This window comes from Trichosurus vulpecula, chromosome 4 (assembly GCF_011100635.1).
Source record: "Trichosurus vulpecula isolate mTriVul1 chromosome 4, mTriVul1.pri, whole genome shotgun sequence".
NCBI classification, from domain to species: domain Eukaryota; kingdom Metazoa; phylum Chordata; class Mammalia; order Diprotodontia; family Phalangeridae; genus Trichosurus; species Trichosurus vulpecula.
The window spans coordinates 128,828,807-128,841,395 of record NC_050576.1 but is presented as its reverse complement, the minus strand read 5'-3'; the positions used below and the strand labels follow the sequence as shown (position 1 = coordinate 128,841,395).

Genomic DNA, 12,589 nt, shown 5'->3' with positions numbered 1-12,589 from the left:
ACCAAGGGAAGAAAGGATGCCCTCTGCCTCTACTTGATAGTTTACAAGTTGCTTGAGCCTGGCCTAGAAGGCACATTGGCTCATTGCTAAAGCTGGAACGATATACCCTCTGGGGGAAGGAGGGCCCTTCTGGGCTGTACCTAGCCAGAAAAAGGAAAGGAAATGGGGGAGCTCTCTCCCTCCCTGGTCCCCATTTGCCCCACTCTCTGAATTCCCAACATACTGAGAGTCAGTTTTCTTCTCTGAAAAGACTCGGAGGCAGAAATCCCCATTCTTGTGGGGTTCAAAAGTAGAAGGCACAATGACATATTCTCCAGCAGGCAGCTTGAAACGGTTCAGCACTTCCCGGAGGTTGATGAACGTGTCCGACCTCTCCCTTGCTCTGGTTGTCAGAAAGAAGTTTTTGTTGAGGTGAAGGCTGGTCCGACCAGAATACTGATGGGAAAACATAAGATCAGAGTGAGAGAAAACCAGAGCGCCTACTGTCCCCCAGGCCTAGGATGCTGGTCCTCATTTCCACCTCCTGACTTCCCCGACTTCCTTCAAGACAACTCAGATCCCACCTTCTACAAGAGGTATCCCCCAATAACTCCCTCCACTACCCGCCACCAACCTATGGCTGGTGTCTTGCTTCGGAGATTACTTTCCATTTACACTGTATGTATCTTGTTTGTACATAGTAAATTGCATGTTTTCTCTTCCATTTGACTATAAGGTCCTTAAGGGCAGGGACCATGTTTAAGCTTTTCTTTGTATCCCCAGTGTTTAGCACAGTGCCTGATAAATAGTAAGTATTTAATAAATGCTTGTTGATGGACTCTCAGTGTTGTCCTTGGTATTGTTTCAGTCACGTCCAACTCTCTGCGACCCCATTTGGAGTTTTCTTGGCAAAGATACCAGAGTGGTTGGCCATTTCCTTCTCCAGCTCATTTTACAGATGAGGAAACTGAGGCAAACAGGGTTAAGTGACTTGCTCAGGGTCATACAGCTAACAAGTATCCAAGGCTGGATCTGAAGTCTGGAACATGAGTCTTCTTGATCCCAAGCCCACTGCCCCAAATAAATGTAACATTCAACCCATCTAAGCCATATAATGACTTCACTGACAGTTCACTGTTAAGAAATACATGATTACAATAATACCACTTACTACATGGGGAATGTATTGGGGTTGGAGAGGGGAAAACACTGCTAGATTTGGAGTCAGAGGACTAGGTTCAAATCTTAACTGTGTGACCTGTCCTTGTCACTTTAACTGTTCTTGGCTTCAGTTTCATCATCTGTCAAAGTAAGTAGATGCCCTTTGACGTCCCTTCCCACTGTAGCTCTACTGGGAGTCCTTTGTAGTCCCCCAACAATGGCAGCACACTCACCACCCCATCTTTCCATGGAGATCATGCTTAGCCTCCTCTGTGTTTATCTTGTCTGCCTAATTAAGCTTGGAATCCACAGTGCTGGGATTCTGTTGAATTCTGTAGGCTGTATGGTTGCCAAAGCAATGTTAGCACTCAGCTGGCATTAACAAACTGCAAACACAGAATCAGGGTCCTGGAGGACGGCATGAGAAGCCACTTGTGTTTCTTTGCAGTACTGCATCTCCTCCCAGGCTGGTCAGCCTGACTGAGAACAAGGGATTGGACAAAGAGCTATAATACATCTCATTCTTCTTGCTACGATACCATTATCTCCTGTACTGTGGGCTGCTTAGGGTGCCCTCTTGTGTCTTTACACATATTAGGCTTTTTAGGGGACATCATCATACGTTCAGTTATCCTATCACAGGCCATGTGTGTTGCTAAAAATCACTTCTCTATGTGAAATTGCACATTGTCAAAACCACAAGGCTTATGGGGGAAATGAGGTCAGTGCACATCACAAAAAGATAGGAGCCTAATAAAAGTGGTAGTTGTATACGTGTTAAGTGTCTAACAAGTACATAAGTGCGACAATAAATACTGGCTGCATTTGCTACTTTGGTTCCCACAGGCCTTGGTCAGGCACATTTGAGAGGGAATCCTCAGGGAAAGTGGGGGGAAGGGTGGCCAGGGGCCTTGGTCAGAATGGAAGGTGGGACAGTCAGAGGGTATGGGTACAGACCAGACCTCTTCCATCCATAATTCCAACTCTACCAAAGCATTTCACCTTGAGAAAGAACTGAAGTGTGGGGGAATGAAGTGCTTGTGGGAATGAGCTTTAGAAGCTTGGCTGCTTGTGAGTTACTGTGAAGTGGTCTGGTTTGCTATATTCTCAATCTTTTTCTTGGATAAAATTGTGCATAAGCAAATGTGAAAGTTGTATTATGCTCATGCTGTTCCTTGATATATTGATCAAGTTGGAACAAATTTGCGTTTTCAAAATAAGTGGTATAGCAGAACTGACTTACTATTTGTTTCACTGCATCCCAGTATTGATGAGGTTCACAATGACTTTTTTCCTTTGTGCTAAGTGAAGCTGGAATCTTAGCAATCAAAACAAGCAAGTATTTATTAAGCACCTACTATGTGCTAGGCACTGGAGCTACAAAGACAAAAATAAAATAGTCCCTGCTCGTCTTCTGATTTTAGAACTGAAAGAGACTTTAGCATACAGCAGGGGTTCTTAACTTCTTTTGGGTCACTGGACCCTTTGGCAGTTTGGTAAAGCCTATGGACCCCTTTTCAAAATAGTGTTTTTCAATGCATAAAATAAAATATGTGAGATTACAAAGAAAGCTAATTATATTAAATATAGCTCTAAAATATTTAAAAAAATTTTTAAATTAAAAAAATTTTACATGGTAAAAAAATATGCAGATCCACCTGAAATCTATTCATAGGTTTCTTGGGGGTCCATGGATCCCAGGTCAAGAACCCCTGGTCTAGGTAATCAGTTAGTCCAACCTTTTTGTTTTACATACAAGGAAACCTGGACCCTGGAGACTGCAGGCGATCCTAGAACCACAGGCTGGGCAGCTACCCTACAAGTCACCTATCCAGGGGCTCAGATGAGCCATGTGATTATAATTGCCCTCTACTGTGTATTCTTGTGCAGTAGAGCTATAAGTAACATTTCTGGTGACCAAGGCAAGTAAAATGAAAAGTGCCCTAAGACAAAGTTTTTGAGACAAATTCATTTGGGGGAAAGGTAGACCTCAGGCCTCAGGACACAAGACTGTAAGTGAGGAAGAAAGTCCAGGACACTGCCCTTCGAGGTGGGGAGAGAGGGAGAATGAGGACCCAGGGATAAGTTTAAGGAGGAAGCAGAGAAGAACTCACTTGGCTTATGGTCTCAGTGGGGAGGAATTCTACCAGCCCATTTGGTAGCTTCTTATTAAAATTAATTGTTTAATTAGGTGGTAAGTTCTGTTATGTCTATATGATGGGATATGAGCGCTGCCAATAGCCCTCTAAATGTTGAAACCCTAGGGCAAAGCCCCAGTCACGTCACCCTAGCAACAGCTCTGATGTTCAGAATTTGGAGAGCGCATCTAGATACATGTGATACTTCAACTCAGAAAATACTTGGGTCTTGGTAGCCTCACTAGAGACAGAGTATAAGATGAGAACAGGTCCTTGAAATTCAGCATCAGCCCGGTCTTCATATAACTCCTTTTGAGAGATACAGAAGCCCCAGCCTATTGGCTAAACTTGATTCCCAGAATCAAAGGATTCAGACATACCTCCTCAGGGACCTGCAAAGAGACACGAGAGACAGAGAACACTGAGTCAGGGAAAGTGGACACTCTAGTAACTGTGACTGTGTCTTATGCTCTTCTTTCCCCTGAGAACTTCAAAGGATAATAATGATAGTAGCTGACATTTATTCAATGCTTTAAGGCTGATAAAACACTTAACATATTATCTCATTTGATCCCTCACAATGTCCCCGTGAAATAAGTGCTGTGGGTACAAGTAACCCCATTTTAAAGATGAGGAAACTGCGGTCGAGAAGTTAAATGACCTGCCGAGCATTGCACAACCAGTAAGTGGCTTCGGCAGGATTCAAACCCAGTTCCTCCTGACTCCAAGTTCAGTGCTCTGTATCAGACTGTCGACCGCGTTAGCTTGAATGATTCCAGCATCTCCCGTCTGGGATTCTGTGAACTCAAAGCACTTACTGATCATGCCTTTGATGATGGGGAGGAACAGGTATTCTTATTATTGTTGTGGTGGTGGTGGTTGTTATTACTTCCATTTAAACTGAGGCCCTGAGACATTCAGTGTCATATGTAAGGTAAGGGTGAAGTTCACAGCAGAGCCAGGCTTCCAACCGAGATCCTCTAATTCCTAGTCCAGGCCTTTACCTCCTCTAGCTATCCTATCACTCCCTGCTATTCCGCAGCAGAGCCACATCCCTGAGCACTTTCCCCATTCCTCCTGATACAATCTGTCTCTCATTCCCAAAACTCACTCCCCACTTCTAAAACTGGGGCATTTAAAAATGCAATGGATGGAATGACTGAGTGTTATAAAATTTGGTGCATTTCAAACATACTAAAGAACTTTCAGTCATATATCTCTGGTGCATTCTCGATACGCAGACTTGACATGACTCTCTCACATCCCAATTTTTCAGATGGGAAAGTAGAAGATAGTACTAAAAAGAGGCTTGTCAGAGGTCACCTAGGCTGCCAGTAGAAGAGTAAAGAGGCAATACAGCCTCTTGGCATCTTGTCTGAGGCAGTGTGGTATGATCAGAAAAGCTCCGGACCAATAATAACAACATACGTTTCTTTTTTTTTTTTTCACTTGAAGGTCTATAAAGGACGAAGACTCTCCTTCCTTGTTCTGTGACCCTAGGCAAATAATTTTACCTTTCTAGACCTCACATGTAGAATGGGAGGATGATGATACCTGTTTTCACCACCTCATTGGGTTATTTTGAGGGACATGATAAAATGCCATGAACAACATAAAGCATTACACCATAAGTTATTAGAATCCTGGACTCAGTTTCACTAAAAGCTCCCGGGCTCCCCTGTTGTTCCACTTTGATGCTGCCTTGAGACACAGGAGGGAGGTGAAATGCCTAGGCCAGTTCTTACTGCACCTATTGCTATCTCCAGCAGAGCTATTTCAGAACTCAGTCTCTTTAAGGAAGGTACAAACCTCAGAGCAAAGGCAGACAAGATGAGGGAGCTTTGCCTGTTATGGGCTTTGTTCTAAAGAGGAACAGGGCTGAAGTACACACTAGGCTATGTCCTGGGAAAAACTGCTCAGTGCCATGCAACTCTAGTGGGAGTATAATTACCCAATTGTTTCCCCTCTCTCCCTTAGAGTCTCCACCTCCTTGGTAACTGGGCTCTGACTAGCCATCCACAGGGTTTCCATTGGCTCTGCTCCTGACTTCACATTATTCTGAAAGGTAGCCCCAGGACACTCCATTCCCATCTCAAATCTCTCTGGAATTCTTTTCATCCCAAGCTGACAAAGACAAGAAATGAAACAAGGGGATGTCTTCCAAAGTCTGGCTATTTAACCCTCATAGCACTGGCTCTGGGGACTCTATCAGTGTCCTTAGGCCCTCTGGCAACTCTTGGCTAGCTGTCAGGGCTTCCTTGGGTGAGGTCATTCTAGAAAAAAAGAGTCCAGTCTAGGTCTGGCCTGTGTCTTTGCCATTTCCCTAGAACAGTCCTTGTTTGCTGTTACAAACTCTTGGGGTTGGCCTAGTACTAAAGTAGGGGGCTTGGGTGGTGAGTAAAAGAGGAAAGCGAGGGAGGAAACTTCCAGGCATGATTCCTTCCTCACCTCATAGATACCAAAGCCGATAGTGTGCATATCCTCTCCCATTTTCCTTTGGCGTCGCCGGTGTTTCTGTATGAGGCCCACCAGGAAGGTGCATCCTGGCTCGGAGCCATCATTCTCATCCTCCTCATCCTCCTCCTCCAGCTTGATCATGTATTGAGGGTTCATCCAGAAAGTGTCTGCCATCACACAGAAGGACAAAGGCTATCACTCACCTCAGAGGGACCGCAGGGGACCCATCCTGGAAGAGCCACCCCCATAAGACACGAGACACTGGCTAACTCAGGACTAGAAGGGTGGAGGGACTGTCACCTCACCTACTCATCTACCCAAAAGACCTTGCCATCTGACCTGGAGAACCTCTGAACCTTTTTATTTGCCCTATACTTGAACTTTCTTTTATGTGGGGGTCCCTCCCCAATTAGAATGTGAGTGCCTATTTTGAGCAAGCCTGTTTTGCCTTTTCTATTTGTCTCTCCAACACTTAGCACCATGCTTGGTCTGTGGTAAGTGCTTAAAAAATGCTTTTCATTCATTCATGATTGTACAGATAAAGAACACCAGGGGAACAGAGAAGGGTCTGTCTGTGGCATTTAGGGTTGGGGTAGTCATGGAAGGCAGGGGGAGTATAGAAGGGGGATATGAGAAACTGGGAGAAATCTGGGGTTTGAGGTAACAGAAAATCTCCACTCATCTGCAGCCTCAATTTGTGTGAGTAGTAGTGGTGGTGGAGTAAATGGACTACACACACATCACAGTCTAAAACAATCTGAAATCGGAAACTCCGCCCTATATTTTTTTCTTTTGCTCCAAATTTACTGAGATGTTTGGAGTAATTTTTTTTTTGTTTTTTGTTTTTTTTTAAAAAAAGCTCTGGGAGGGAGAGAGGACTATGTGAGACAAGATTTCTTGAAATGAAGCCTTTCCCTTGCTAGGCTTTGGACTGTTGCGCCCCCTGGTGGTCTTCTTCCTTTATTCATCTCTGACTTTGAGTGAATTGAGTTATGTAGAAGAAGGCTGATCCCACCAGACAAAAACTTGGGGTTGCCTCCTTTGGTTCCGACTGATGACCTGCTAATGATCCTCAAGGCAGGAGCTAAAGTGGACTCTTCTAAGATGCCCTGTGCTATCCTATCCCCTCTTCACCCCCACCTCCCCAGTCACTCAAAGCACACATCTTTTCTATCAAAATCTTCTTTCAAGAAAGGATATATCCAGGGAGAAGGAACATGACCAATGGAAAGAGCCATGACTTTGGTGTCAGAACATGTGGGTTCAAATCCTACCTTGGTCATTTATAAAATGCGAGAGTGGGGCTAGATGTCTTCTGAGGTCCCTCCCAACTCTAAATCTGTGATCTCATGTGCTTTAATCCCCCCCAGCCTACAGCCTGAAGAGCTAGCCTGAACTCTAGTTCTGCATTGCCAACTGCCTGCTGCATAGCATTATCATCATTGTATGCTCAACACTAGAAAAGGACCTTAGAGGCACATGAATGATTCACCCATGAGCTTCATTTTATAAAGGAGGAAATTAAGCCCAGACCACACCAGTAGTAAATGGTCCCCTGATGCCATATTAAGGACTTGCCATCATACTATGCTGTCACTCAAACTTGGCCTGTCCAAAATGGAACTGATGATCTTCCTTCTAAATCCACTTCTTCTGCCATCTTCCCTTCGCCACATTCCACAGAGGACACCACTCTTCGAACAGTCTCCCAGGCCATATTATAACCTTGGAGTCATCCTGGACTCCTCCCTCTCCCTCACCATCTAACTCCAATCAGTGGCCAAGGCTTGTTGTTGATTCTGCTTCTATATCTCTCCCATCCTTCCATCTTGTTCTCTCGACTAACATGGCCATTCCTCTAACTTGAGTCTTCGTCATCTCTTGCCTTGATTATTGTAATATCGTCCTCATTAGTCCTCTAGTTTCCATGTCACTCCCTGGCCAATCCAACCTCCACACAAGTGCCAAAATAAACCTCTTAAAGCACAGGTCTAGCCAGGTTGCTCTTCTGCTCAAAAACCCCAACCAAACCAAACCAAAATCGGCGGCTCCCTATTGCCTTTAGGATAAGTTATAGGTCCAGCACTTACAACCTTCTGCTATACAGCTTCAGTCTATTTTTGAGTCTAATTTCATATTACCCCTTTTCATGAACTATGTTCTAGCTACACTGAACTACTAGCATCTTTCCCAAAATCTACATGCCCCTAGGTAGTGAAGTAGATAGAAGGCTGATCCTGGAGTAAGGAGGACCTGAGTTCCAAACCGGAAGTGACCCTGGGCAAGTCACTTCACTTGTTTGCCTTAGTTTCCTCATCTGTAAAAGGAGCTGGAGAAGGAAATGGCAAACCCCTCCAGTATCTCTGCCAAGAAAATCCCAAGTGAGATCGCAGAGAATCAGACATGACTGCAAAATGACTGAACAACACTTCTTTCCTTTGTGCCTTTATGCCTGCATGCCCAGACGATGTTCCCTCCTCCTTTCCACCTCTTGAAATCTCTATTTTTTTTTTTCCAAGCTTCACCTCAGACGCCATCTAGAACTACAAGGAGGTACAAAGCCTTCCCTAATCCTCACTTATCCTTCACCCCCAGCTGTCCAGGTAGTGCTTGCTTCCTTCCCAAATTATTTTGTACTGTACGCATCTATGTGTCTATCGTATCCCCTTCCCTGCAGTAGAATCATGAGGGCAGGCATTTTCATTTCTGTCTTTCTATCCTTGGCCCTAGCACTGGCCTTACATATCAATCTACAGATCACCAAGTATTTATTAAGTACTTACTAAGTACAAGGCAAAGAGGGAGTGTAGTGAGGAGGATAGGGAAGACCTAGGCTGTGTGACCCTGGACAACTCACTTGACCTCTCTGTGCTCTAGGCAGCTTTTTAAGACTACAAGTTTGCAGAGCAGGGGCTGATTTGCATTGGTGGAGGAAGTCCTCTACACCAATGAACTGATAGGTCTAGATCCTATCCCTATCCCAGGGGTAGGGAACTTTTAGCCTCCAGGCCACATGTGGCCCTCTAGGTCCTCAAGGGTGGCTAACTGAATCCAAACTTCACAGAATAAATCCCCTTAATAAAAGGATTTGTTCTGTAAAACTTGGACTCAATCAAAAGGCTGCACCCGAGGACCTAGAAGGCCACATGTGGTCTCGAGGCTGAAGGTTCCCCACCCCTGCATCCCTATGTGCCAATATCCCTATGTCTTCAAGGCACTAAGGATACTAAGACAAAAAAAAGCAACAGCCCCTGCCTTCGGGGACCTTACATTCTATGGGGGAAACAAAGAACATGGACATTTGTAAGTACACACAAACTAAAAATAAGGCAATTTGGGGGGAAAGGCACTTATTGTTTAACTAACTAAATCAAATTGATTTGAGACTCATTTACACTGAAGTGTAAGTGGCAGAGATGTAAGTGTAATGCTAGTATAGTGGAAAATAATTTAGTCCAGGAGTCAGGAGGTCTTGGTTATAACACCAATTTTGTCACTAACTAGTGACGTCACCTTGGCCAAGGCACACAACCTATGTGGATCACAGTTTCCGTTATGTGTACTGCGGTGTGATACTGCAGTTTTAACTCTTTTTGAAGGCCTGTGGGTGGTTTATTCATCTGGGGTAGTTGGATAGTGGAACTTTTTTTTGGAGGGGGAGAGATGATTGTCCAGAGTAGTTTGGGGAAAGGGCTAAAATAAAGTACTGCTATGTTTGGATGCTAGAATAGTAGAGAGATGAGGGGGCCTGGAGTCTGAAAGATATGAATTCAATTCTGGCCTCAGATACTTACTAGTTGTGTGACTCTGAGCAAGTCACTTAACCCTGTTTGCCTCAGTTTCCTCATCTGTAAAATGAGCTCGAGAAGGAAATGGCAAACCACTCCAGTGTCTTTGCCAAGAAAACCCCAAATGGGGTCACAAAATGCCAGACACGACTGATATAACTGAACAACAACAAGCTTATTGAAGAAAGGACTGGACAAAGGGAAGTTTGGCTGTTTGAAAAGCAATCCAGGAGAGGGACTATCAGGGTTCTAGCCAGGATGATGAGGGTGACCTGTTCCCTGGCGTTGTCTAGAACCATTCTCACCTTTAATCATGGAGTTAGAGATGATCCTGCCCAAGGTCTTTATAACACTTACTATGACTAGTGGAGTGCCTAGTACATAATATGTGCTCTATAAATGTCTCTGGAATGAATAGGGGTGAGCAGTTGCCTTATACAACCTGCCAACATCAAGAGGAGTTGCTAAGGATATGATTTCCTTCTCTTCTCCTGTGTCTCCTTGCCCAATTCCTCTGTCTCTTCTTTCTCCTGACATTTCTTTTGGAAGCAGTACAAGGTGGGGGCACATCACAATGTTGATAGTGATAACTTATTAACATTTTGATAGCACTTTAAGGTTTATAAATTGCTTCCCTTACAATAACTCTGTGAAGTAGGTAGTATACGTGGTTTTTTTTTGGCAGATGAGGAAACTTGAAATACACCAGTGCCCCACTCTCCTTTCTCTGCCTTGTAGGCTTTTTTCGTGCTCCTTCATAGTTGGAAGAAGGTGAGACATATCTGGAGGTTGGGGGAACTGTCCCTTGAGTGCTCTCAAAGTGGGAGCTAGATCTCCCTCCCTCTGGTTCGAAGTGCCCTGCCCTCCCCCCTCCAAAAACGAAACGAAAGGAAACGGAACAAAACAAAACAAAACAAAACAAAACAGTGAAGGTTAGCTGGGTGGTGCAGTGAGTAGAGGACCTGAGTTCAAATCCAGCCTCAGGCACTTGACACACCTACTAGCTTCGAGTTTGGAATTTTTCTCTTACTTGGGTAGTTCCTGCAGCCCCCTGCAGTAGATCCCCGCCTCCAGGTCCCGTCCATCTTGGTGAGTCTCCACTTCTTGTAGGTGTCACTGATTAGCGTGTCTGGGGTTAGGTTGCAGATCTCTAGGCGAGAATAGTGCCTCAAGAAGTCACCAAAAGACATCCTGCAGCACAAACACAGACAGGGTTTGGCTCAGCATGTCAAGAGAGAGAATACCTGTGAGACCTCTGAATCTCTCAACATGGCCTCACAATAATAATAACAGACATTTAAAAATTTTCCAAGTGATTTACATACATCCTCTCATTGGAGAGGCATAACAGCTCTGTGAGGTTGGCACACTACAGGTATTGGTACCCCTATTTTATAGATGAGGAAACTGAGGTTCAGAGGTGAAGTGTCTTGTTCATGACCGAATACTGAGTAAGTGTCAGGGGTGGGATTTGAACTCTGGGGTTCCTGGCTTCAGGTCCAGGTCTCTAACAACTATACCATGCTGACTCTCAAGGTATACCATGCCATCTACTCTCCATATTTTGTAAGATGCTTCTAGGACCTGTGGGGAGCACACAGTAGAAGCCCACTGAAAGCTCCTAGAAATGGCGTGTATGTCCCACCATCACCACTGTCTTCTGCTGAATTCCAAATAGCAGTTCCTTTGTTTCTTCTCTCTGCAAAGCACCTCCATATCTCACTCCAATTTAACAGTCAGATGGAGACTAAGCTGTTTCTTGCACAGGGCTGTGCAGTAAAGTACTTGTGGGGCTGAAAAAAGCCCCCAGGAGCTTACACTCTCATTGCTGGGCCATGCTTTGTCTTAAATAATTTCACAGTAAAGCAAATTCTGGAAAGTGTACAATTCTCCATGAAGCCCCAAGTAAACTCACCAGAATTCTCCATCTTCAAATTTCCTGGTTAGTCTCTCCCTCTCATCTGGGTCTATGCTGTTCCAGTTAGGGCAGCTGAAAAGTAAAAGTGGATCAAAGTTAGGGGTGCTAAAATTTGCTGTTTGGGGTGGGGAGCAGAGGGAGCAAATTTGCTTCAAGATTTCCAAAAGCAAGAAGGAGAGTGATAGCCACTTTCAACTCTGAACAGGCTTGTAGATATCAAAGGGTGGAGAATAAAACACAGAGCCAGGAGAGAGGAGGAGGAGGAAGAGGAAAAGGGTGGTTGTCTGAAGGAGCATAAACAGCGGCTATAAAAGGTTTGGGGGCGGGGGCAGGGGCAGGGCAGGGTGGGTGGGAGAGACCTATGGCCTGTGTCTCAAGTTCAAAGCAGACCTCAGTGTTAGTAGGTGAAAAAACCATCAATGCTCAACTATGGGACATGAGTGTTTTAATGGTCTCACTATGCTTATCATGAATTGATGGTGAATGAAGGTTACATTTTTTCTTCGGTAATCAGTGCATTTGAACTGAAAACATATTAGAAAAGCATTTATTCAATTAAAAATTTTTTATCCCTTTTTGGGGTGACCTGCTTTTCTTTTCTCCCTCCCTCCCTTTTTCTTTCCTTCCCCCTTCCTTCCTAAAATAAAAAAATCCTCAAGTGCTTGGGTTTCTCTTTACTTCTCAAAGCCCCTAACTATCAGGTAACTTTCATGATGGAGACAATTCTGAAGCACTTGCCAACTCTTTTGGGGGAGGAGGGGTTTAGCAGAGAAAAAATCTTATAGAGGAATTTTATTTAAATTCATTCTCTGCAACCGACCTGGAAGCAGGGGTGTGTTGGTAAATGTTTAACAACCAGCTCTCTAAAGAAAGTATGCAGGACACACTTTTAAGTTTAATCTGCATTATTGATATTTTCTCCATTATTCTCTTAAGTCTAGACCATCCACATAACAATAAATCAAGCCCTAATTTGTAGCATTTTCTGACTGCTCAAATGTAAATGCTTACACAATGAAAATTTTAAAATGCATTGGAGTTGGAGCTGGCTCCAGCAAATCTCTGTGGTCCCTGCCAGCAAACCTTCTAGGGAAGCTCCCTGACTTGATTTACATTAGTTCATGGAGAGTAGCTCTGGGGCCAAGGGA

The 12,589-nt window shown here is 44.3% G+C and overlaps 1 protein-coding gene across 1 annotated transcript in view; it reads right to left on the bottom strand.

Moving 5' to 3' along the window:
- Nucleotides 1-12,589, bottom strand: part of CAPN2 (calpain 2) — a 92,824-nt gene that overhangs the window by 19,610 nt on the left and 60,625 nt on the right. The window contains exons 8-12 of the mRNA XM_036755002.1: nt 11,439-11,513; nt 10,554-10,714; nt 5,727-5,902; nt 3,659-3,670; nt 224-435 (exon numbers count right to left, since the gene is read on the bottom strand). Coding sequence (XP_036610897.1) covers nt 224-435; nt 3,659-3,670; nt 5,727-5,902; nt 10,554-10,714; nt 11,439-11,513 — 636 coding nt within the window. The remainder of the gene's footprint in view (nt 1-223; nt 436-3,658; nt 3,671-5,726; nt 5,903-10,553; nt 10,715-11,438; nt 11,514-12,589) is intronic.